The sequence below is a fragment of the Mus musculus genome, chromosome Y (genome assembly GCF_000001635.26).
Source record: "Mus musculus strain C57BL/6J chromosome Y, GRCm38.p6 C57BL/6J".
Taxonomy (NCBI): Eukaryota; Metazoa; Chordata; class Mammalia; order Rodentia; family Muridae; genus Mus; species Mus musculus.
The window spans coordinates 65,937,501-65,962,816 of record NC_000087.7 but is presented as its reverse complement, the minus strand read 5'-3'; the positions used below and the strand labels follow the sequence as shown (position 1 = coordinate 65,962,816).

The following is a 25,316-nucleotide window of genomic DNA, read 5'->3' as shown; positions in this document are numbered from 1 at the left end:
ACAACTGTTGTTCTGTTTCATGTTGAATAAAAATAGTTAAAACTTAAAAAAAAAAAAAAAAAAAAGTTCTCACCAGAGGAATACCGAATGGCAGAGAAGCACCTGAAAAAATGTACAACATCCTTAATCATTAGGGAAATGCAAATCAAAAAAACGCTGAGATTCCACCTTCACACCAGTCAGAATGGCTAAGATGAATAATTCAGGTGACAGCAGATGCTGGTGAGGATGTGGAGAAAGAGGAACACTCCTACATTGTTGGTGGGATTGCAAGCTTGTACAACCACTCTGGAAATCAGTCTGGCGGTTCCTCAGAAAATTAGACATATTACCACCAGAAGATCCAGCAATACCTCTTCTGGGCATATATCCAGAAGATGTCCCAACCGGTAAAAAGGACATATGCTCCACTATGTTCATAGCAGCCCTATTTATAATAGCCAGAAGCTGGAAAGAACCCAGATGCCCCTCAACAGAGGAATGGATACAGAAAATGTGTTACATTTACACAATGGAGTACTACACAACTATTAAAGAGAATGTGAGTTTCCTTCATTCGGATTCCAGATTTGGAGTATAGGGGATGTGATTACTTGGCATTATTCTATTTTAATTCATTCATTCATTCACTCAACCCTGTCCACCTTCTTATTATTACACATCCCATATCTACTGACCATCCACTGTATCCAAGAGCATGTCCCCAAGCCACCTGATCTCTAAACACCCAGGGGCCTCTAGCCTCTTGAGACCTCAGTGCATCATCTCTGATTGAACAGAGATCAAATTTTTTTTCAGTGTATATTTTGGGGATAATCTAATAGTTGGTATATGCTTCCTGTTTGGTGGTCTATCATTTGGCAGAATTCTGGTCCAGAATAATTGAGACAGCAGGTCCTCCTAAAGGGATACTCTCCGCTTCAGCCTCCTTCAGTCTTTCTCCAATTCCCCAATGGTTCAGCAGATTCTGTCCATTGGTTGGTTGCAGACATATGCATCTGATTGTTTCAACTGCTCATTAGGTCTTCAGAAGTGCATTCATGCTAGTATTCACATTACAATTATGTGAATTCAGAAGCCAGCAGAGTTCGTGGACTGCAAGCAGGTCTTCTGAAAAAGCAATGCATGATATAATTACCTGAATTTTCTGGCAGTGCTCTTCAATATTGTCTTCTACGTGATGCAATATTCCACTCTCTTTCTCTATCTCTGTCTCTGTCTCTGTCCCTCTCTGTCTCTGTCTCTCTCTGTCTCTTTGTCTCTCTCTCTCTGTCTCTCTGTATCTGTCTCTGTCTCTGTCTCTCTCTCTCTCTCTCTCTCTCTTTCTCTCTCTCTCTCTGTCTGTCTCTCTCAATATCTATTCCTCTAACACTCAGTATGACTAATGATTCTCTTATCTTCTCTTCTACAAAGGGGATGATATTTTAATGTCATCTGCAAATTGTTATTCTGAATCGGAGTAGGGAAAGGACACTTTAAATCTGTTGTTACACCCAAGAGCATGGCTTTTAAAACCTGGTTAATCAGTAGAAGATGAGACAATGTATAGAAGAGGTTGCTTCTTTTGCTTTGGTTTGGTTTAGCTTTGTTTATTTCTGTTACACGCAATCATTAGAAGAAACTCTGTGAAATACTGCCTAATGCAAATTTCCTGAAGGAAAATAGGTACCTCAGAACCAAAATTATATTTCTCAGTTACAATATATAATATATATTATTAGAGATTTTTTTTCATTAAACCTTGAACAGAATTTTTCTCTGATCTTAACAAAACTGCAAAGTACATGGGGGATAAAGGTGCACACTCTCAGGTGTGCATGGAATGACAATATGTTGAAGACCTTATTAGCCTCCATGTCCTTACCCTATGTGCCATCTTGGAAAAAAAATATGCTGAAAGTCAAGAAAATGGCTTACTTGAATATGCCAGGGAGATTTCTAACTAAAATGTCACTGTGTATATCTCTAACACAAGGTAGACCTGGTATTGCAAGAGACAGAAAATGGCAGTAACATTGGTGCACTCTAGGATATGGGCCTGTTCTAAGTGTACATCAATAACAACAAAGAGAACGAAAAATTGCAGCCTAATTGCATAAAGGATATAGATATATCTATCTATTTATCTATAGATTATATAGATAGATAGATAGATAGATAGATAGATAGATAGATAGATAGATAGATAGATAGATAGATAGATAGATAGATAGTTATAATAATACACAATGATACACACACACACATATATATATATTATATATAATATAACACTTATAAGCATATACATATAATACATATATACACATATCCATCTGTTAAACAAATATGATATATGATATTTGTGCACAGCAAGATTTCAGTTTCATAATGATGATCACCTTTACATATAATCAAATGAATCTGACTTTTTTGTCTACTTCAATCTAATTTATATCACTCTTCATATATTAGAAACTCTTGATACATTTTAATAAATATCAGTAATCCTATTGCTGAATATAGAAAGGTTTGTTCCATTTTCTCTTCATTTTTGTCTTGGTTATATTGTTTAATTTCATATCCCATGTTATCTCCTGTTTTAGATTTCCCCCTGGAAATCCCTCATCTGACCACCTCACCTGCCTCCGAACCTGTGCTGTCCCATCAATTCACCCACTCCATTTCTATACTAGAAAATCCTACCGCCTGATTTTACTGGACTTAGGATCAGTTATCTACTTTCTCATTCACAAATGCTATTTCTGTGAGATGTAAACTTTACTGTTGTATAGTAAATTTGATATTGGTAAATGATCATGTCAAGAAAAACTAACTACAATCAAGCAGGATTGGTCCAACAGATTGTATATGTTCAGCAAGTTTACCCCATTCACTAGGTATTATGCCCATTGCAACAAGTTTAAGAAATGTTCCTGACCCAACTAGCAGCTGAAAGTGTCAGATGCAAACACTTGCACCCAACCAATGTCTTGAAGCAGTTGAACACTATTGTTGAATTAACTAAGTTTAAAAGATGGTGAAGAGGAGGGCAGCCCTGTAGAAGGACCAACAGTCTCAATTAACTTGCTCCCCCAAGATGTCTAAAACTCTGGACAACCAAGGAGACAAAATATGCCTGCTGATATGAGGCCTCAAGCACACATACAGAAGAGGATTGCTGGGTGTGTGTTCCATCTGAATAGATGCACCTAATTTTCAAGAGAATGGAAGTTCCAGGGGGTTTAGATTTCTGGTAGTTTAGAGGTGAGGTGTGGAGACATTTTTGTGGAGAGTATGAGGTGTGAAGGAGGTATGGGATGTGGAACAATTGGAGGGTAGATAGGGTGGGGAATAAAATCTGGACTGTAAATAGAAATAATTATAAAGAAAGAAAAAAAAGACAAAAGTTATTGCAATTGCACTGAATTGTGGAATATTAGTGGAGAGTGGTGTGTTCAAGGGTTTTATTTCCTTTTCTCTATAAAAATGCATTCATGGAAAGCAAGTATTAAGATTTTTAAGGATCCAGGACTATTTTGGAAACTGTTCAGAGAATGTTCTGCCAATGCTGAATATCTGAGTTCTGTTCCTCTATCGTCGTCTGCTATTTCATAACTGTTTTTGTGTCCCTTAAACTGCAGTTTGAGTATCAAGACGTTCTTTGCAAACATGACATCTTCAATCCAGTTTCAATGAGTAAAATGTGGATTTTAATGCAGGATGTATTCCTTAAAGGGATGTTTCTGTGGAGACTAACATGAAGAGACATTTTTTTAAATGATGATGCATTTTAGACCAAATTCTCATGCTGTTGATGGATGAATGTGAAGGATTTAGTGTAGCTGCAAACATACACTTATCTTTTTGGAAATGTTATTTTCTAGGATGTAGTAAAATCAAAATGTTGCCTCCATTTTCATCTATTTAGAATTTTCGGAGTCCAGGACCTCAATCTGATCCGGAAAATGAGGCCAGATTATCATAAAAATTGAATACACGATAATATCAGTTTTAACATTTTCTTTCCTAACAAAATGATAATTGCTTGTTGACATATTTACAAACTTTCTTTATTTTATTCTGTTTTTGTTTACATTCCTTTATCATATTTTTACAGTGGAGTAGTTATCCCAGTCTCAGCCTGCACCCTGACTTCCTCATCACATACCTCTGCCCTCATCAGCAATAGGATATCCACACATCCCAACCCCCACATATTCCCAATGCCTAGGACCTCAACTTTCTCTGGTGTTTAGGTGTGTCTTCTTCTATTGAGGCCAGGTCAGGCAATCCTTTCTGTATATGTGTCAGGGTCTCATATCCGCTGGTGTATGCTGCCTAGTTAGTGGCATATTATCTAAGAGATCTTAGTTGTCCAGAGTAGCTGACAGTGATGTTAGTCATTCTATTGGTCACACTCCTCAGCTTCTTCCAACTAGCTCCTTATTTCAAAAACAGGGTTCCCAAAATTCTGTCAATTGTTGGATAAGATATGTGTATATTTGAAAGCAGAAAAAAAAAAAAAAAGAATGATTTCACCTTAGAATACAGAGCCATATTTTGGAGAACACTGAAAAAAACAGAGAGTATTCTCTCATGAATATGTTCCTACTGGAAATAAGAAAAAGTGTTCTTATTTCATATTTGTTGATTCTTTAGGTTGATTTTTTTCTCTGATACTTTTATTTATAGCCCTATTTGACCTGGGACTTAATTTCTATGCAAGGTCATAGATTCAATTGCCAAATCCAATTTAATTGGAAAATAGCAGGACAGAAATCTTCATGAAAAAAAAATGATGAATAACATTGAAATAAAAATTTGAGAACTTTATTTCTTCCAAAGGAAAAACGAAAGTAAATGAGTAAAGATTTTATGGAGAATGTACATTAGATTGGTGGATAAATATTTCTAGACATCACTGGATGAATAAATGTGAATTATTCCAAAACAAGATAAATGCAGTGTAAGTCAATAATTTAAAGAGATGTACCAAATTAATATTTGACAGTATTCCTGAGCTATGTGTTCAGATATCTGACTTCTATCTGACACCTTGGATAGAATTCAAGTCTGGTCTTATTTCAATGATGTAGATCTTGGGTGTAAAGATGCATCCAAGCATCACTGTACTGGATGCCAAGATTGAGAAGATCTCTACAGCAGCCATGACCATGCCCTTAGTCCTATGTGAGTCATGGAGGAAGGTGACATAAACACTGCAGAATCCTAGCACGACAAAGGTCAGGAACTTGGCTTCATTAAATGTTTCAGGAAAATTCTTTGCCACGAAATCCACAGTGAAGCTTCCAAGGGCAAGGCAGGTCAAGTATCCCAAAATTCAGTAGAATGCAGTAACTGAACCCTTGTTGCACAAAATGATTATCATTATCATCAATATCAACAAATATCAATATCAACAAAAGGAGGAGAAACTGAGAGCCAGATTACCCACAGAATACATTGATATGGAACATATCAGAAGGATGTATTTCATTGAACCTGATAAAAGAAGGTTCCTTAAACCTCTTCCAGGTTCTGTGATTATGAAAGCCAAACTACAATGATTGTTTTGGCAAGCAATGTGGAAACAGACACCATGAATACAATTCCAAAAGTGATTTGTTGTAAGGCTACATTTTTTTCTGTTAGGAAGACCAATGAAGAAAAAGGAGCATGAGAAAATGGAACATGAGTGACATGAGTAGCTGATGAGAAATGTGGAAAGACATAGAAGGAAGGACAGGAAGCAAGTTAGAGAGTAAGAAAGGTTAAAGCTTAGAGAAAGAGGTGAAAGCTTAGAGAGAGTAAGGATTGTAAAAGTTGAGAGAGAGAGAGAGAGAGAGAGAGAGAGAGACAGAGACAGAGACAGAGACAGAGACAGAGGGAGGGAGGGAGGGAGGGAGGGAGGGAGGGAGGGAGGGAGGGAGAGAGGGAGGGAGGGAGGGAGAGAGAGATAGAGAGAAAAGAGAGATAGAGAGAAAGAGAGAAAGAGAGAAAGAGGGAGACACTGAGGTAGGGCCAAGTAGCCTCTCATATATTGGGCTTGCTATCTTGCTGTTGCTAGGTAACTGGAAGGAATCTAACCTGAAGATCAGAAGCTTTGGTCATTTTGTATATAACTTCTAGCCATTACCCTATCCTGAGCAGGGGTGCCTGTGGGTTGGGTAAATTCACCAGGGGCCAGTGTTCCAGAAGTACTGAGGAAATGCCTTCCTTCCCATGTAGGTGAAAATTACGACCCATTAGGTTTCATCAGGTTTAAGGACTTCAGCATGACTGGAGACCAGGCATTTGGTACATAGCCCAATGCCCCAAGCTCAATGATCAAATTTAACTCTAGCATCCAGAGTTTGTGGTTTCTCAGCAAAACAACAGCACAGACGATGTGAGTTTGAAACTCTGGAGACTTCCACCATATGAAATCAAGGCATGGAGGTTGGGTTTGGTAAAATGATCTAGAAGAAATCTGTAAAACAGTGAAAGGACAATTGAAAAGACTCATATGGAAAAGATCAGCAACAGGGAATGCCTCAGGAGACCATCCTTGTATTCATAGCTTCTCAAGACAAAATTCAAATGACCAATAGTACTGGAGGAGAGTCTGTGAATGCATCAGGGAGGGGAGAGTAAGTGTTAGGAGGGAGGGTGAGATAGAGAAAAAAGTAGAAGGAGAAAAAGAAAGAGAACGAGAAGGGAAAGTAGAAGGAGAAGAATATGGAGAGGGAGAACAGAAGAAGGAAGGGAAGAGGAAGGGGTGGAGCAGGATGACAAGGAGAAAGAGATGGAAGAAGAACAAAAAAAGAAGAGGAAAATGAAAAAGAAGGAGCAGGAGGGGAGGAGAAGGAGAAAAGGAGAAGGTGAAATAAGGAGGAGAGAAGGAGAGAAGAAGAAGGAGAGAGGAGGAAGAGATGGGGAAGGAGAAGAAGTAGAAGAAGATGTGGAAGAAGAACCAAAAGAAGAAAGAGGGAGAGGAGAAAAAGATTGAGAAGGAAGAAGAAAGAAGGAGAAGAAAGAAGAAAGAAAAGTAGAAAAAAAGAAGAAAGAGGAGGAGGAGGAGGAGGAAGAGGAGGAGAAAAGAGAAGGAGAAGGCAAAGAAGGAGAAGAAGTAGAAGGAGGAGAAGGAGAACATGGAGAAGAAATGAGAAGAGATGAGAGGTATAGTTAGGCAGACACAGACAGAGAAACACAGACACACAGAGAGTCGTGCACATAAACATTCACACAGAGACACACAAGTAGGCACAGAGACAGAGAAAATATACATATAAAGAGAGACATGCACAGAGACATTCACAGAGATACACACATTTACACAACTTAATTAAGAAGTATTTACAAAAATATATCTATGAAATTACAAGGATATTAAGTACTAAATTATGTGAGCATTGAGGAGGAATGAGATCCAAACAAATTTTGCAAGTCCTGCAACATTCTGCATGCTTCCACACAGCTTTAGCTGTGGGAGTATCAGTTATAGGGCTGTAACTTTTGTTTTTTTCATTTATAATTTACTGTGAATCTCCTTTCTCCACCATTCAATATGGTCAGTAGTTTCCATGTCGAATGACTTTCCAATGCATGGCATCTAGTGAGAAAGAGAAAACAATTTAAAAAAAAAGAGTCTCTATGCTGGAGCCAACTGTACAAACAATTTGTAGTTATTCTCCAAATGCAGGGCCCAAAGAACTCAGAGGCTCCTCTAGCTTTTACACAGATCTTAAGTTTGGTCCCCCAGCATCACTGAGAACCTATTGACAATTCTCACTCAGGTCATAAAGCTATGGAGCATTCCAATGTATTGAGTTCCAGAGAAAAAGCCATTTGTAAGCTTATCTCTCTAAAAGTGAAGATTGCGCTGAAAATTATGAAAAGTGAGAATAATTTTAAATATGAAAAAACATTCCACACACACACATTAAAATAATACATGTAGACAAAATTGACAGCAATCTATATGACACAATACCCACATACACGAGAGGGGAAGGGGCAGGGGGAGAGGTGGAGAGACATATGTATACTTACAATACTTTTTTTTTTTTAGTCAAGTTGTCAAAACTGACACAATCAATGTACAGGAAGAGATGTATATGGCAAACACTGGGGACAGACTATCATGATAAGGACAGCATAGGAGGAAACAACAAGTTGATCTGTGGCATTGAGAGCCTGAATGGGCCCTTCTACATTTGGTTGGATTTAGAATCCAAGATTTAGTTCAGAACCAGCCAGCTCCCTCCTTGTCCCAGTGATCTACTTTTGCTGGGGCACAGTCACAAAGGTTCCACAACATTTCTAGACAGTTTTCCCAGTTTTAGACAACTGGGACTGTGGGAGATATAACCCCCCCATCTTAATTAAACTAAGCCACGCAAATGCAAAATATTTTTGAAAACAGTTTAATTTCAATTTTGGAAAGAGAACAGAGAGCTCTACAATGATATGGACTGAATTAGTCTTTAGGTTCCATTGTGCACCCTAAATTAAATATAGTGTAAAAGATTCTGTTTTCTATGTAGCAAGTGAGGGCTGAAAACAACACACTAATGGAGATAAAATGCAAAAAACTGGGATATACAGTAACAATTCAAAATGACACTGTGAAAAACGATGTATTTATACATGTTAACTGTCCTATTGACCACAGTGTCATTCATCATTGTGTTAGGGGATCCAATCTAGTGATTAATCATCAGGGTTTGACAGTAAAATCTTTAGGCTCAATACACCAGACATTAGCTGGAAAATGATTTACAAGAATGTAATGACCTTTGGTGTCTTCTCTGTGAATCTGTTGTATGGATGCCCTGTCGTTGGTTGTTTTAGTTGTTAGTGTTGTTTTAAAATAGAAATATTGAATGCAAAAGCAAGTTGCAGGAGCCCAAAATGTCTTTGCATCCTCTCTTTCTCCTTCCCATCACTTTCTAATTTTCCCAATCCCCACATTCATTCAAAATACAGAATTTCAAAAAATAAAGAAACTCATTAATCATCTTTACTTTGTGCTTGCATGCTGGTTGCAATTATCTTGTAAGCATTAAAAATCAGGCTAACATACTGCCTATGTTCAATAGGGTTTCATTGATGTGAAGCTACATCATGACTCAAGAAACACTTATAGGGAAAATTTAATTGATGTTGTCTTACAGTTTCAGAGGGTCAGTATATTATTATCTTGATAGGAAGAATGGCAGCATCCAGGAAGAGTCGGTGCTGGGGAAGGAACTAATTGGTCTATATCTTAGTCTGAAGGCAACCAGGAGGAAGTTTGTGGCCATAGGTAGCAAGGAAGAGGATCGATTTTCGTCACTGAGCAGAGATTGTGCACTACATAAAAGCAAGCCTACACAATGATACACTTCCTCAAACAAGCCAACACCTTGTAATAGTGCCACATCCCATGGGCAAAAGATATTCTAATCAACACACTGCATCATAGGAAAATGGTAGAGAGACATAAAGAAAGATACTGCATGATTGCATTCCTCTAGTCACAAGTGCTACATACCTACACGTTAATATGCACACACACACACACACACACACACACACATAAACACACACACACACACACACACACACACACACACACACACACATGCCTATCTGATATGCATAATAATAATGTGCAGTCTCGGGTCCTGTGCGATTGGATTGGACCAGGTGCTGTGTTCCACTCACCAGAGGTCTTAGGATCCCGTGGTGGATCCTGTGTGTGTCCTTGGGGGTGTCCAGAGACACCCCTGGCAAGGGACCACGGTGTTCCCTTGATGTACTTCTGTTGTCCAATTGCTCTGGCTAGGATTTCAAGTGCTATATTGAACAGATAGGAAGAAAGTGGACAGTCTTGTCTAGTCCCTGATTTTAGTCGGATTGGTTTTAGTTTCTCTCCATTTAGTTTGATGTTGACTACTGGTTTGCTATATATTGCTTTTATTATGTTTAAGTATGGGCCTTGAATTCCTGATCTTTCCTTGATTTTTATCATGAATGGGTGTTGGATTTGTTTAAATGATTTCTCAGCATATAACGAGATGATTATGTGGTTTTTGTTTTTGAGTTTCTTATGTAGTGGATTACGTTGATGTGTTTCCTTATATTAAACCATCCCTAAATCCCTAGGATGAAGCCTACTTGATCATTATTGATGATTTTTGTGATATGTTCTTGGATTCAGTTTGCATGGACTTTATTAAATATTTTTGCATCGATATTCATAAGGGAAATTGGTCTGAAGTCTTCTATTTTGTTGGGAATTTATGTGGTTTAGTTATCAAAGTAATTTTGGCTTCTATAGAATTAATTAAATAGAGTACCTTCAGTTTCTATTTTATGGAATAGTTTCGGGACAGTTGGAATTAGTTCTTTTTTGAAGGTCTGATAGAACTCTGCACTAAACCCATGTGGGCTGTCCTGGGCATTATTTGGTTGGGAGATTATTAGTGACTGCTTCTATTTCTTTAGGGGGTATGGGGCTGTTTAGATCTTTATTCTGATCTGGATTTAACTTTGGTATCTGATTTCTGTCTAGAAAATTGTCCATTTTGTTCAAGTTTTCCAGTTTTGTTTAGTATAGCCTTTTGTAGTAGTATCTGATAATGCCTAGGTTTTCCACAAGTTCTGGTCTTATGTCTCCCTTTTCATTTCTAATCTTGTTATTTAGGATACTATCCCTGTGCCCTGTAGTTCGTCTTGCTAAGAGTTTATCTATCTTGATACTATTTTCAAAGAACAGGCTCCTGGTTTGGTTGATACTTTGAATAGTTCTTTTTGTTCCCACTGGTTGATTCCAGCCCCGAGTTTGATTATTTTCTGCTATCTACTCCCCCTTGTAAATTTGCCTCCTTTTGTTCTAGAGCTTTTAGATGTGCTGTCAAGCTCTTAGTGTGTGCTCTGTCTGGTTTTTTTTGTGGTGGCATTCAGAGCTGTTGGTTTTCTTTGTGGGACTACATTCATTGTGTCCCATAAGTTTGTGTATATTGTCCCTTCATTTTCATTAAACTCTAAAAAGTGTTTAAGTTCTTCTTTATTTCTTCCTTGACCAAGTTATCATTGAGTAGAGTGTTGTTCAGTTTTCACGTGAATGTTGGCTTTCTATTATTTATGTTGTTATTGAAGATCAGCCTTCTTCCATGGTGATGTGATAGGGTGTATGGGATACTTTCAATATTTTTTTGAGTCCTGTTTTGTGACTGATTATATGTTCTATTGTGGAGAAGATACCATGGTGTTTCGAGAAGAAGTTATATCCTTTTGTTTTAGGGTAAATGTTCTGTAGATATCTATTAAATCCATTTGTTTCATAACTTCTATTATCTTCAATGTATCTCTGTTTAGAGTCTATTTCCAGGATCTTTCTATTGATAAGAGTGGGTTATTGAAGTTTCCCACTATTATGGTGGGCAGTGCAATGAGTGATTTGAGCTTTACTAAAGTTTCTTTAATGAATGTGGATGCCTTTGCATTTGGAGCATAGATATTCAGAATAGAGGGTTCATCTTGGAAGATTTTACCTTTCATGAGCATTAATTGTCCCTCTTGTCTTTTTTGATATCTTTGGGTTGGAAATTGATTTTATTCTATATTAGAATGGCTACTCCATCTTATTTCTTCAGACCATTTGCTTGGAAAATTGTTTTCCAGCCTTTTACTATGAGGTAGAATCTGTTTTTTTACCTGAGGTGGGTTTCTTTTATGCAGCAAAATGTTGTGTATTGTTTATATAGCCAGTCTGTTTGTCTATTTGTTTTTATTGGTGAATTGATTCCACATTAAGGCAACTTCAGACCAACTTCTCTTATGTATATCAATGCAAAAATACTCAATAAAATTCTCCCCAAACTAAAAGGGCTATTAGGTTCTTTACTGAGAGTCAAAACTGCAATGAGAACTTCCAGTTTTCCAAATGTCTCTGACTAATTGCTCTTTGATAGTAACTAGGCTTTCTCCTACTCAGAGCACATTACAAGAGGTTGTATAACAATTAACCAAAGGTCATCAGAAGGGAACTAATGATTTATTATAGGTTCTAGGGTAAAAGATAAAATATTGATTGGGTTTACCTACACAAAACTTCACTAACATCTTAGTTATGGTTTGATACCTTCAGTGAACCTGTTGATCTGAGACAGTTGTTGAACTTTGTAGCATGTGGTCATGTATTCTGAAATATGTATAAGTGCTGAGGACAAAGAGACGAGGAACATCTAGAGAAAAGATTTTTTTTTTGCCTTTCTCCACTTAGACTATTTTTTTTCCTTTTGCCCACTTAGAAGAATTTTTCCCTTTCCCCACTTAGGATCTTTCTGCTTTTCCCCTTATATAACTTTCATAGGAAATTTTTTATAACTTAGTAATAACTTCTATAATCACTTCTCTAAATTCCTTCTCTTCCAGTGACATCTGGTTAGTAGGCTCAAAATTAGAGCCCAGCAATTCCTGCTGAGCTAGAAAAAAGGCTGCATTGCTTAATCCTCCTCTTAGGCTACAGGTGTTAATCGCCTAAGCCAGCCTACCCTCAGAAAGACCCAGTACTTTTTAGAAGTTATCATCAGCATTTCAGGACAATGAGAGAGCTAGAAAGCCCTGGGACACTTAGATTTTAAAGGCATTGCCAGGGTCCTACTCTGTGACTCCACTGCTATCCTGGCTCAGAGCAATCCTGGACCTCAAACTCTACTATAGAGAAGAAGTGATTTAAAAAAAAAAACTACATGGTATTGATACAGAGACTGACAGATGAATCAGTGGACTAGAACTGAAGATCCAGAAAGAATGCCAAATATTTATGGACCCTAGATTTTTGACAAAGAACCAAAAAAAAAAAAAAAAAAAAAAAACGATGGAAAAAAGAAAGGATTTTCAATAAATGGTGATGTTCTAATTTGCAGTCTGTATGTTGAAAAATAAAAATAAATCCATACTTATCACTTTGCACAAAGCTCAGTTTCAAATTGAACACGATTATCAACATAAAATATGATACACTGAATCTAATAGAAGATAAACTCATTGACACAGAGGGAAATGTCCTAAACACATATCCCATGGTTCATGCTCTAAGATCAACAATTCATAAATGTAATATAATAAACTATTTTAGATCATCTCCCCATTAATGTAACAATCACTGTAGTCATCAAATGGTTTCCATGTAAGATTTGAGGCAATTACCATATTAACCTTTTTTTTTTTTAATTTGGTTGGTTAATTGTTTGGGGGGTATTCAATTTGAAATGAACAGGAGATCATTTCCTACCTGCGAACAACGTGGAGGGAGTCAGTTCAGGAAACAGATAGCTACTACAGATAATAAATAAATAAATACTCCAAATGAAGGCAATTTTTAAACCTTTCATAGCATGGCAAAAAACACTTTAGTCATTTACAGACCAAAAGCTAGAACCTCTTTGTAGTGTGGGCATTGGGCTTAGCAGCCTAGTCTCAGTATACTAACATACTAGGAAATTATCATAAAAAAATACACTGAATAGTTTGTCTTTAGATCTTTAAAAACTTCAGAAATACTTATCAAAATAAAAGACTATAATAAATTCAACAGAATAAGTTTCATTTTCTTTCAACAAAAATTTAGGCTTTTTATAATAATAAATATTTGTTATGAGTAATTCTAGCTCATTTGGTCATAAATATATATGTTTTTAGGAAAATAATTCTAAAAACTTAAAATTTATGTTTTGTATTATTATGTATAACATTGGCAAATTAGATAAGACATGCTCATTCATGTTAAACTCATAAATCTACTCCTATTTATTGAATCTTTTAAAAATCAGAAACCTCCCTAGGCAAGATCTTAAACTAATGTTCCCACTTATGCCATGACATTTTTAGCAGATATTTAAATGTATTAACTGATCTACTAATGAGTAGAAATCTGAAAGACCAGAATCTCTGTTACCTTTCACATAATGATTCTATTCAATGTAAACTATGACTACAATTAGAAAAATACCCAAATCCTAAAGTCAAATCCTCACCTCTTTTATCAGTCATAGAAAATATTTTAATAGCTATGGTACTGTAATCTGTAATCCCAGCACTTGGCAGTTGAATGAAGGAGGATCAAGGCCTTTGACTGTCCATAGCTACATAGCGAGTTTGAGGTCAGCATGAGTAATGTAGGACTGTCTCAAATAAACCTGTCCCCTACAAATCAAACAGAAATCTAATGTTAGTATAAAGATATAAAAAAGTAAATATTTCTGTCACTTCAGTAGGAAAATGTTGACCAGAAATACTAAAATAAATGTACAATTGCAATTTTTTTACTATATTTTTGAAGGGAAAACTATTGAAATCTGGATATCCATAGAGTTCCCTGTTTAGAACATTATCCTGACAGCATATAGCCCAGAACTGGTAAGAAGCAAGGCTTGGAGAATCACAGGAGTTGCCTTGCCCAGACTTTAGAGATGGCAGCAAATAACTGTAAGTATCACCTGTTTTTTTAGACTGAGGAAGTTCAATTGATGATGACATGTTCCAATATAATAATAGAAAAACAAACAAACCAACAAATAAAAAACTATTATTTCTGCTTTAGATCTTGGCAGGGCCATTCTAGCCCCATCGTTTGACAAAAGCACAACACAGCTCAGAAAATTGTTTTGATGACATCAACAATTGTCAGACTTAAAATCTATCGATGTGCTTCAAACATCTCTCATCTTCTGGGGTTATACATGGTGGTATTTATGAGACCTCTAAATGATCCCTAGGATTAGGAGCATAGTGTGTAGAGTTGGGAGTGGATATATAGACTGGAGAGATAAAATGGGAAGCATGGTGATCCTTGGATTGCCTGTGCCACATACCTTTGCAGTTGTGCTAATAGATTCAGTGCAGATTGCCAATACCTTCTATGAGCACTACCCTAGCACACATTACAGTGCTTTCTATTCTTTTTCCGGGCTTTTGCCTGTGAGAGGGAATGTAGCTTGGAAACTACTGGTTGGTGTGTGGAAGATAAAAATCATTGGATCGGTTCAAAGCTATGGGAGCTGCCAGTTAATAGGCTAAGCTTCAGACTACATCCTTCCAATGGATAACTAGGGTCCAGTCTAGATGAATTTCTGGATCCCCAGGATACATGAATAGCATGCAGTATTCTAGAGTAGTATCCAGCTTAATGATACTTCTGTTGCTCTTGTGTCTTTCCCTCTTCTGTATCCCACAAGTTCATTCCGCTTTCTTGGCATGACTCACAAATGAGCATTGTGTATTATCCTGTGATATATGAGAGGAGTTGTCTGAATAGAGATGAAATATTGAGTCATGGCAAACAAAACTGTGGAAATGGAAACCATCCAGGGGCAAATGTTGTAAAATTAACATAGTCTGTGCAAGAAAAATGCTTTTGCTTTCAGAAGGAGAGTGAATGGAGTTTTTCACTAAGCTGGAAGGGGGCTAATAAAGACCTTTTTTAACTGGAGAATTTAATAAGAATTAACCAAAACCCAGGTGCAATTATTCTTACAGGAGTGAACTGGATAGATGGGTAGAGTTTGGCTAGTATAAGATACTTGATTTAATGACTTTTGAGGTCCTTTTTCGAAATCATGATTAATAAATACTGCCCTCTGTGATATTTCTACTATATTTGTTTGAAAGATGAATGAACTAGGATACATAGATATAACTTTATATTATAGTTCTTGAACTTTCATGATGTGACAATTAAATCTGTATGATCAGGACATATTGTAGAGCTCTGCATTAGGCACACATAATCTATAGCTCCTGGGGACATACACGCAAATGAACAAACATGACTTTATAGTGTTTCTTGTTTTCAGAATGGAATACATTTTATAAATAATCTAAAAGCAATAGGTTCAGTTTCTATGTTCTTAGAGATAGAACCTTAAAGACCCTAAAAACTCTAAAAAATAAAAAAGAAAAAAGAGGAGAAAAGAAAATAAACTTGAAGCTTTAAATAAACAATAAAAACCCTAAAAACAAACAAACAAACAATAAAAAAATATATAATTTTTTTTGAAAAAATAAAACTAAAAGAACCTAAAACTCTAAACAAACAAACAAACAAACAAACAAAAATCTAGATCTCTACAAAGACCCAAAAAAACAAAAAAATCATTACCACAAACAAACAAACAAACAAGGAAAGAACAATAACCACACTAAGCCTTAAAAAAAAAAATCTCGCCAAATACACTGAGAACAACCCTAAAATCATTTAAAAAAACGTAAAAAAAAAACCCTAAAACAATAAAGCAAAACCTAAAACCCTAAAAACGCTAAAATTATTTAACAAACACTAAATGACCGAAAAAAGCTATTTTTAATCTTAATAAACATTTTTAAAACCCTACAATTCTATAAATAAGAAAACACAAGAACTCTAAAAAGACCCTAAAAAAATTATAAAACCCTAAAAAAAAATCCAAAACTCTACAAGTCTAGATCCCTAATGAGACAATAAAAAAAAAATTAAAAAAAAAAAAGATAATGAAAAGATACAAAACCACCACCCCAACAACTACAAATTCTTCTGCCTTAAAAAATCGCCAAAAACACTGGAAAAGAAAATCATTTTACAAACCTTATTTAAAAAAATGCTTAAAACAATTTTTAAAAATTCCTTAATTAAATTAAAAAACAAAACAAAACTAAAAAATAAAGAAAAACCCTAAAATTCTAAAACAATCTCAACAACAGTAAAAAGACCCAAAAGAACTGTAAAACCCTAAAAAAAGTTTTTTTAAAAAGTTCTAAAAACACATCAAAACTCTGAAACTCAAAAAAAAAAAACTTGAAAACCCGCTTAAAAAAGCAAAACAACAAAAACAAACAAATAAACAAACAAAAAACAACAACAACAAAACACCTACAATACCCTGAAACATTAACTAAAATCCTAAGATACAAAAATAATCGTAAACCCATAAAAAAAAGCAAACACACACACAAGAAAACAAAAAACCTTTACAAAATTCTAAAACCCTATCAAACACTAAAAGTATAAAAAGAAACAAAAACAAAACAAAACAAAACAACAAGAAGATCAAAAACACACAAAAAACTACAATTATCCTAAAATTATTCATAAACCCTAAAAAGCCCTAAAACCCTGAAATACCTTAAATTTCTAGGAGAAATCAAGATCTAAAATAAATAAATAAATACATAAATAAACACATAAATAAATACATAAATAAACAAACAAACCTCAACCCTACCAAAAACAAACAAACAAACAAACAAACAAACAAAAAACTTGTAAGGAAAAAACAATCGCCCAAATTTAAAACCATTAAAACCCTAAAACTCTAAATAACCCAAAGGGCTTTACCCTCCTGCACCCCCCCCAAAAAAAAAACCCGAAAACTGTAAAATACTAAAAAGCCCGAAAAAAAAGCCTAAAACATTAGAAGAAGTAAATAGAAAAAAAATCTAGAATCTTTAAACAAATACTGAAATAGTCCTAAAATCAAAAAAAAAAAAAAAAAAAGAAAAGAAAAGAAAAGAAAAGAAAAGAAAAAGAAAAAAAAAAGAAAAAGAAAATTCTGAAAACACACCTATCAGCTAGGCAGTCATTCAACTTACATATTTTAGCCTGCTTCTGAGTGCTGGTATTAAAGGGGAATAAAACTATACTTGACTCCTTTTTGTTTGTATAATTGTTTTCTAAAAGATTTTTTTTCTCTGTGGGTGAGTATATGTGTGTGTGTGTGTGTGTGTGTGTGTGTGTGTGTGTGTGTGTGTGTGTGTGTGTGCGTGTGTGTGTGTCTGTGTGTGTGTGTGTTGTCCAAAGAGGTCATCAGATCGTCTAGAACTAGAATTGCAGGTGGTTGTGAACAACCATGTGGGTGTTAGAAATTGAACCCTGGTCCTGTGCAAAAGCAATCAGTGGGCCTAAGCAGTGAGCTATCTCCTCAGTCCTTTCTGCTTGCTCTAATCTCTACTTCACTATTCATCTTGCCCAAATATGTCTTTAATTCTTACTTCTTCTGTCTTTTTTTCTGTGATGAATTCTTGTTTGCTTTTCTCTTGCTTCTCCAATTACAGCACCAAGATTCTGCATTTCCTTTTGTTTTGGAAGATTCTCAAGGAATCCTAAATCCAGATTTTAGGGCAGTTATTTAAAATTCTTGCTGGTGATTCTGACAATGGTTTCCTCATTTTTTTAAAAATTAGGTATTTTTTCATTTACATTTCCAATACTATCTCAAAAGTCCCCACATACCCACCTCAACCACACCCTCACCACCACCACCACATCTTGTCCCTGGCATACCCCTGAATTAAGGCATATAAAGTTTGCAAGACTGATGGGGCTCTCTTTCCAATGATAACCAGCTAGTCCATCTTCTGATACAACTGCAGCTAGAAACATGAGCTCTGATATGCTGCTAGAAAAATGAGCTCTGGGGGGTTTCTTTAGTTCATATTGTTGTTCCACTTATGGGATTGCAGACCCCTTTAGCTCCTTGGGTACCTTCTCTACCTCCTCCATTTCGGTCCCTGTGATTCATCCAATAGCTGACTGTGAGCATCCACTTCTGTGTTTGCTAGGCCATGGCAAAGCCTCACAAGAGACAGCTAAATCTGGGTCCTTCCAGCAAAATCTTGCCAGTGTATGCAATGGTGTCAGTGTTTGGAGGCTGCTTATGGATGGATTAGTGGATTGAAAACCACTAATTTGGACACAATGGGGCTACTGCTGCCAATGTAGACTGTTTATCCAGTGTTGCTGGTCAGAAATCTCCGTTCTTTGAAGGCAATGGGTTTTCCCAGAACAGGCTTCTTCTGAGTCCCCAAACTTCTGTCAACACCTGTTCACCTTGATGATGATCACTGATGTATCAAATGACCATACTTAGTAAATTAGAGTAATACAGTTTTCTTTTCCACCCTAGAAAGTGGGGATTCTAAAAATATGTGTACTAGCTAAAAGCAGTGATGGTGCTCTTCCTAGGGTTCCTTACATAGTGTCCTCCTTGGATGTTCCTCTCTGATCTATACTCACCATCTATGCAGCTTCCTCTCATGAACAGCACACATGATAACACTCAACACATCTGATCTTCAGTCAGCAGAAATATACTAATTATATTTCCCATATGGCCCAGTTGCTCATGATTCTGAGGCATAATCATACATGTTGTATTGCCAAACAAAATGACACTAATTGTCTAGTATATAATGAAGCATATTTTGTATGACTCTTTTCAGGAGTCTGTATATTCAATGATGAACACACAATCAGCAAATGAGTGAATTCTTGTGAGATGATGTCATCACAGAGGGAACCAATGGGCTAGAAAGAGAAAAGAGAGAGCCAAACTCCCTTTCATAATTAAACCTTTTCTATAACAGCATTATTAAATTATTTTTATATGTAAGTCATATCCCTCCTGACCCATTCAATTTCTTCCAAATATATTCACACCTGGGGATTAATCTTCAGAAAATTATTTTTGGGAAACACATGTGATTATTTCAACATCTATAGTAGTGTGGGGGCATTATTCTCCCTACGTCATGTACACTTAATATCTTTAGATACCTCCTTCCCTGTGATAGCCTTGCAGCTCACTGAGTGACATGTGCATTTGATGATAAATGATACACAAACATTGAAGCACCTTACCATATCCTGTCACCCATATCATGTACAACATAGCAAGAACCACACCTGAGTTGAAAAATACAAATATATTTTATAGTGTCTTGAAGCTAAAATCCCCAAATTAATCAAAATATTATTTGGACTCTGTTACTTTATACCAGTGTTTTTTAAGTGTACAAGTCGCAGGCCTTTTCTGTGACCCTTTGCACAGGTTTATAGTGTCCTTTTACCATCTTCATCCTCCCCACTATCCTCCATTGGTATCAAATCTCCCCCTGCTGCTGCGCTTACTCTTCCAAAATACCTCCTATTTTTTAATGCCTCTTATTAAATTTATATTTTCACAATTGTCATTTTGAGTTTTACTTGTCTAACCTAATATATAGTATTTTAACGTTCCATCCATTTTTTTGAAAACAAAGCCCTGCACTAATACACATAGATGAGAAATATATTTCTCTCTCTCTCTCTCTCTCTCTCTCTCTCTCTCTCTCTCTCTCTCTCTCTCTCTCTCTCTCTGTCTCTCCTTTTTAAGGCATTCATCCAGTAGTTGACATCTAAAATCACTCCATAGCATGTATGTTTCATACAGTGAGGCAATCAATATTGATGATATGGATATGTAGTGGTCCTTCTTAGATTTTTTTTTTTGAACTTAAATCAACCTGGGAAGATAGAATCTCAGATAAAGATCCTCCATCACATTGGCCTGTGACCACACCTTAAGGAATGATTTTTTTTTATGACTGTTGTTGAAGGATCTAGCTCTCTATGGATAGTGTCATATTCTATGAAGATGATGTACAGGGTGTGGTGGGGACCGTGGAATGTACTGAAAACGATTTTTTTTGAAGAACTGAAGATCTATGTGGCATGAACAATTAAAGTGTCCTCTAATTTGTAAGTAAATTTTATACATACCTGTGTCCAGTATTCTGTCTACACATATTTCAAAACTAAAATTACCTCATCTATTTCATCCTGTTTTACTGCATTTAATCTCTGAAATTCCTTGTAATCAGAAGTGCTGGTAAATTTTAAAAACCTTTAAAATATGACTGGGAGATATCAGGTTTGTTTTAATTTTATCACAACTTTGTAAGCATGCCCAAGATCTATGTTTTCCTCTTACTTTCCAAAGAATCCATAATTCATGATTGCCATTGGTTTCAATATATGTCATTTAACCCTGTCAAATTCCAGGTTTTTTTGCGTAAAAATAGTCCTCCTCTAACTGTGGGTTTTCATAAAGTGAAAATTGGTGTGCTATCCAGTGTGCTGCCTCAAAGAGTCTGGCAATATTTATGATAAGAAGCACAGCTTAAAGATAACCAAGGGAAAGGTTGGAACATGAAAAATAACCACCATGGATGTTGTCAAGTCAGAAACCGAAGACTTTCTCAGAACGAAAATAAAAACAAAAATGAAACAAAACAAAACACAAACCAAACAAATAAATAAAAATCCAACAACCAAACAATAAAAACAATGCAAGGGTGAAATTCTTTGGCAGAATATTACTCAGATCATCAGGCCTTTCAGTTGGGATTTCATTTATTATTTCTAGGAGGCCATATGAAAAGGTAAATTCGAGATGCTGAACGTTTCTGAGTGTAACTAGGGAAGGAACCAGCCTGAGAGGGGTTTTATGATGTAAGCTGAACTAGGGTGATGTCACAGAGCACTGGCTGGAGGTTGCGCATCTATTCCACTTAGAGGCACTAGAATCCATTGAAGGTGAGTTCACTATCTTCACAGTGGTGTGTCAAAGCCAGGTCATTTTTTCCCACAGGCTTTTGGTTCCTGGTCTGTATCAGGAGACAGAATCTTGACAACTAGGATATTTTTCTATGGGTAAGTATATTTATGTAGTAATTAGGACCCTCATAGCTACAGAAAGCTAAAAATTTTCTCTCCTACAGAGAGTTACTGTACAATTTACTTTCTCCATGTTTATTAGCTAGGGAGATGAATGGTCTAGGTTAGTTTATCTCCTGAATTTATTATCCTTGCTAACAATATCTAGATCACAATTCCACTAAAATGCCAAATCTCCTCTTTGTCCAAGTGCATGTTAGAAGATATTAGTTCTAAATGGCTGATATTGCCTCAAATTGTTGAGTTGTTCTTGAGTTCACTGATGCAATGGCTTCATCAAATAATTTTGAAGCTGGGTCAGGAGAAACAATAAAGAAGGACAGTGGTGTGCTGTGTCCCTGGGAAGATATTTGTGAATGCAGGCACTTAGCTCAGTCCTTACATGTACAAGAGAGTCATGGTGACCCTTCTGGCCCTTTTATTTTTTTTTTTCTCTTCTTCTTGATCATTGGGTGTAATAGTCATAGCACAACCTAAATTGACATAGAATTTCAAGGAGATGATCCTCATCAGAGACAAATTAACTCAGGGCTGAAGAAATAAATGTTGATCTGAGTATATTCTTCTGAGCTCTAGAGAATTACTTGTTAATTACACTATTTTTATGTCCTTGGTTTTTGTTTCTTTGTTTCTTTGTTTGTTTGTTTGCCTGCTTGGTTAATTTTATTTGAGTTTCTGTATGTTTAGATTTGGCTGTCAGGAAACTCACTGTGTAGACCAGACTAGCCTTTATCTCACTAAGGTCTGCCTCACTCTGCCTCTTGAGTACTATGATTAAAGTTATGGGTCACCACCACTTCCTATTAACTTCTCCATTTGATTGTTTGTTTTGTTATTTTTTGTTTGAATTTCTCTTTTGTTTGTTTTTCATTTGATTTTCTTCTGTTTTCTTTTACTTGTTGTTGTTGTTGTTGTTGTTGTTGAGACAGGGTTCCTCTCTATAGCACTGGCTTCCCTGGAACGCACTTTGTAGACCAGGCTGGTCTCTAATTTAGAAATCTGCCTGTCCTTGCCTTCTGAGTTCTGGGATTAAATGCGTGTACCACCATGGCTGACTTATTAACTTCTTATTTTTATAAAATTAATTTTAGGAGCTCAAATCTGTTTAGCATAGTCTTCTTCACATGCTCAGAAGTTCTCGTAGAGAAGAGTCTTGGTCCAGCATTCACTCCCAACCCATAACCATTGCCCATCAGGAATTCATATATATGACAGAGGCAACAGCATTGTGTCTGGCGTAAACGGGCAAGATCTTCAGTCCCAGGCAATGGGCAAGTATGATATTTGAAGAGAATGGAAGCCACTTAGACAGTGTGATCTAGCACAACAGGTCTACAGCCAGGTAGAAGACAATACCTCTGAAGAGTCTGAGCATGACATCACTCAAGAAGAAGAGTAGGAGGAAGCCTTCTTCCCAGGCCCTGGGGAATATTGTTGGCTGCAGAATTTCTCACGGGTGGAAGGAAGGTAATGAGCCTGTCACCCATTGGAAGGCCATCATTCTAGGTCAACTGCCAACAAACCCTTCTCTTTATTTGGTGAAGTATGACGGAATTGACAGTGTCTACGGACAGGAGCTCCACAGCGATGAGAGGATTTTAAATCTTAAGGTCTTGCCTCACAAAGTAGTTTCTACTCAGGTGAGGGATGTCCACCTCGCCAGCGCCCTGGTTTGCAGAGAGGTACAACACAAATTTGAGGGGAAAGATGGCTCTGAGGACAACTGGAGTGGGATGGTGCTAGCCCAGGTGCCATTCTTACAGGACTATTTTTACATTTCCTACAAGAAGGATCCGGTCCTCTACGTCTATCAGCTCCTGGATGACTACAAGGAAGGTAACCTCCACATCATTCCAGAGACCCCTCTGGCTGAGGCGAGATCAGGTGATGACAATGACTTCTTAATAGGTTCCTGGGTGCAGTACACCAGAGATGATGGATCCAAAAAGTTCGGAAAGGTTGTTTACAAAGTTCTAGCCAATTCTACTGTGTACTTTATCAAATTTCTTGGTGACCTACATATCTATGTCTATACTCTGGTGTCAAATATCACTTAAATTAAAAAAAAATCACAAAGTACAGAAAAGTAAACTTATAGGATTGAAAAAAATGTTTATTTTCCTGTGTTGGGTACCTATGGGTCTTTGACAACCTCAGTATCTTTGTCAATAAAATTTGTTTTGTTCTAAAAATTAATACGTGTGACATGACATGCTTTTAGTGAACACATTGTTGGAAGAGATGGACTATGGTGGAAAGAACATCAAAGCAAGATGAAAGTTGCAACTCAGGCTGTGAACAGTGCATACATCTAATATTACACAGGCTAAAATGGACAGGACTTAGATTCTGTGGTCTGCATAGTGAGCAAGGAATTGGAGATATGACTTAGAGGAGCAGGGATGGCAGCAAAAGATGGATTTTTAGGAAGAAGGGGAGAAAGACAGGACATAGATAGAATCTCTGGAATGAAGTCTGAGGGAGAAACAACAAGTTGGGGGAAAGAGTGATAGATAAAAGGAATGTGGCCTTGTTACACAAAGTGCAACCCAGAAAACTGATCCAAAGAGACTCAGAAATCAGACAAAATCAGGTTTCATTTGAATAATGAAACCAAATGAAACTTGTCTCTCATTTTAAGATTTATTATCTTTATTTATATGGGTGGGTAGTAGCTTGAGAGTATAGGTGACCACAGAGACATGAGTTGTCAGATCCCATGGAGCTGGCATTAAAGCTGATTGTTAACCATTGGATATGAATTCAAGAAAACAAATCCAGTTTTTTTTTGCGGTACAAAAGTACTCTTGACAACATGGTCATCTCTCTATTCCCATTAAGATATCTTTTTAAGAAATCCAATATTAACATGCAGAAAAGAGACCAGGTAGAAGTTAAGAAAGATTAAATTGATGGTAACCTTTAAAAACAATAAAGGACACACAAAGGAGTAAAGGACACTGAGGAACAAAAATATTCTAAGATGAAGTTCTCAAAATGTGAAGCAGGAGACCCAGGAAGAATAGAAATTTTCTGCAAGTAGTTAAAATTGGACATATCCACATTAGGTTCTTTGGTTTCTTAACAAATAGCCAGCTGATCAGGTCAAATAGTAATTTAAAAGAGAAAATGAGTATACGGTGAGATAATATATGGTGGGGCATGGATCCTGAGTGCTTTCCCTGAGCACTCTTTGCCTGGGATGAATCCTGTGATCTTTTGGATGTCTCTGTGGAGTGCCCCAGATGACCATCAAAATGTTCCCCATGGCCTGTTCCCCTGGCTCTCCTCCAAACATCTGACTCCCAACATACCTATGTACCATTTCAGCCTGTCTATTCCCTGGAAATTCCAGTCTTAAATTTATGTGTGACCTCATTCTCATAAAACAGTGAAGGTGTACTCAATGCATATGTGCTGACCTCTTTTCTATGCCAGTTCTCATGGGTTTCAAACTCTATGAGGTTGCCCAATATGTTGGTCACTACTCCTGAGTAGCCCCTGTGCTTCATGGGGGTCTTACTGGGTCCCATAAGCACTCTGAGTGTTTCTTTTGTTTGTTTGTTTTTATTGTTGTTGTAGTTTTGTTTTTGTTTTTGTTTTCTTTGGTTTTTTGTTTTTGTTTTTGTTTTTGTATTGTTTTTTTTGTTTGTTTTTGTTTTTAGTCAGGCTTGTCATGGACTCAATCATTTGTGTTTTTTCTCTAGAATAAGTTTAAATGCCAAATGACTTGAAAATACTCTCTATTGTTGATTAATTTTGGTATTTAAGAGAGTTTTTGTGCTAGCTGGATGTCTTAATTAGGGTTCCAATGCTGTGAAAAATCACTATGACT

At 36.5% G+C, this 25,316-nt stretch overlaps 1 protein-coding gene across 1 annotated transcript; it reads left to right on the top strand.

Annotated features, from left to right (window-relative positions):
• The first annotated feature begins 22,854 nt into the window (after positions 1-22,854).
• On the top strand, positions 22,855-23,538 carry Gm20933 (predicted gene, 20933). The gene has a single exon (XM_017318861.1). It carries the CDS (start codon positions 22,855-22,857, stop codon positions 23,536-23,538), a length of 684 nt encoding a protein of 227 aa, XP_017174350.1.
• The last annotated feature ends 1,778 nt before the right edge of the window (positions 23,539-25,316 follow it).

Excerpts from the sequence above, each read along its gene's own strand:
- Gm20933 (XM_017318861.1), top strand. The coding sequence starts at position 22,855 with ATGACATCACTCAAGAAGAAGAGTAGGAGGAAGCCTTCTTCCCAGGCC.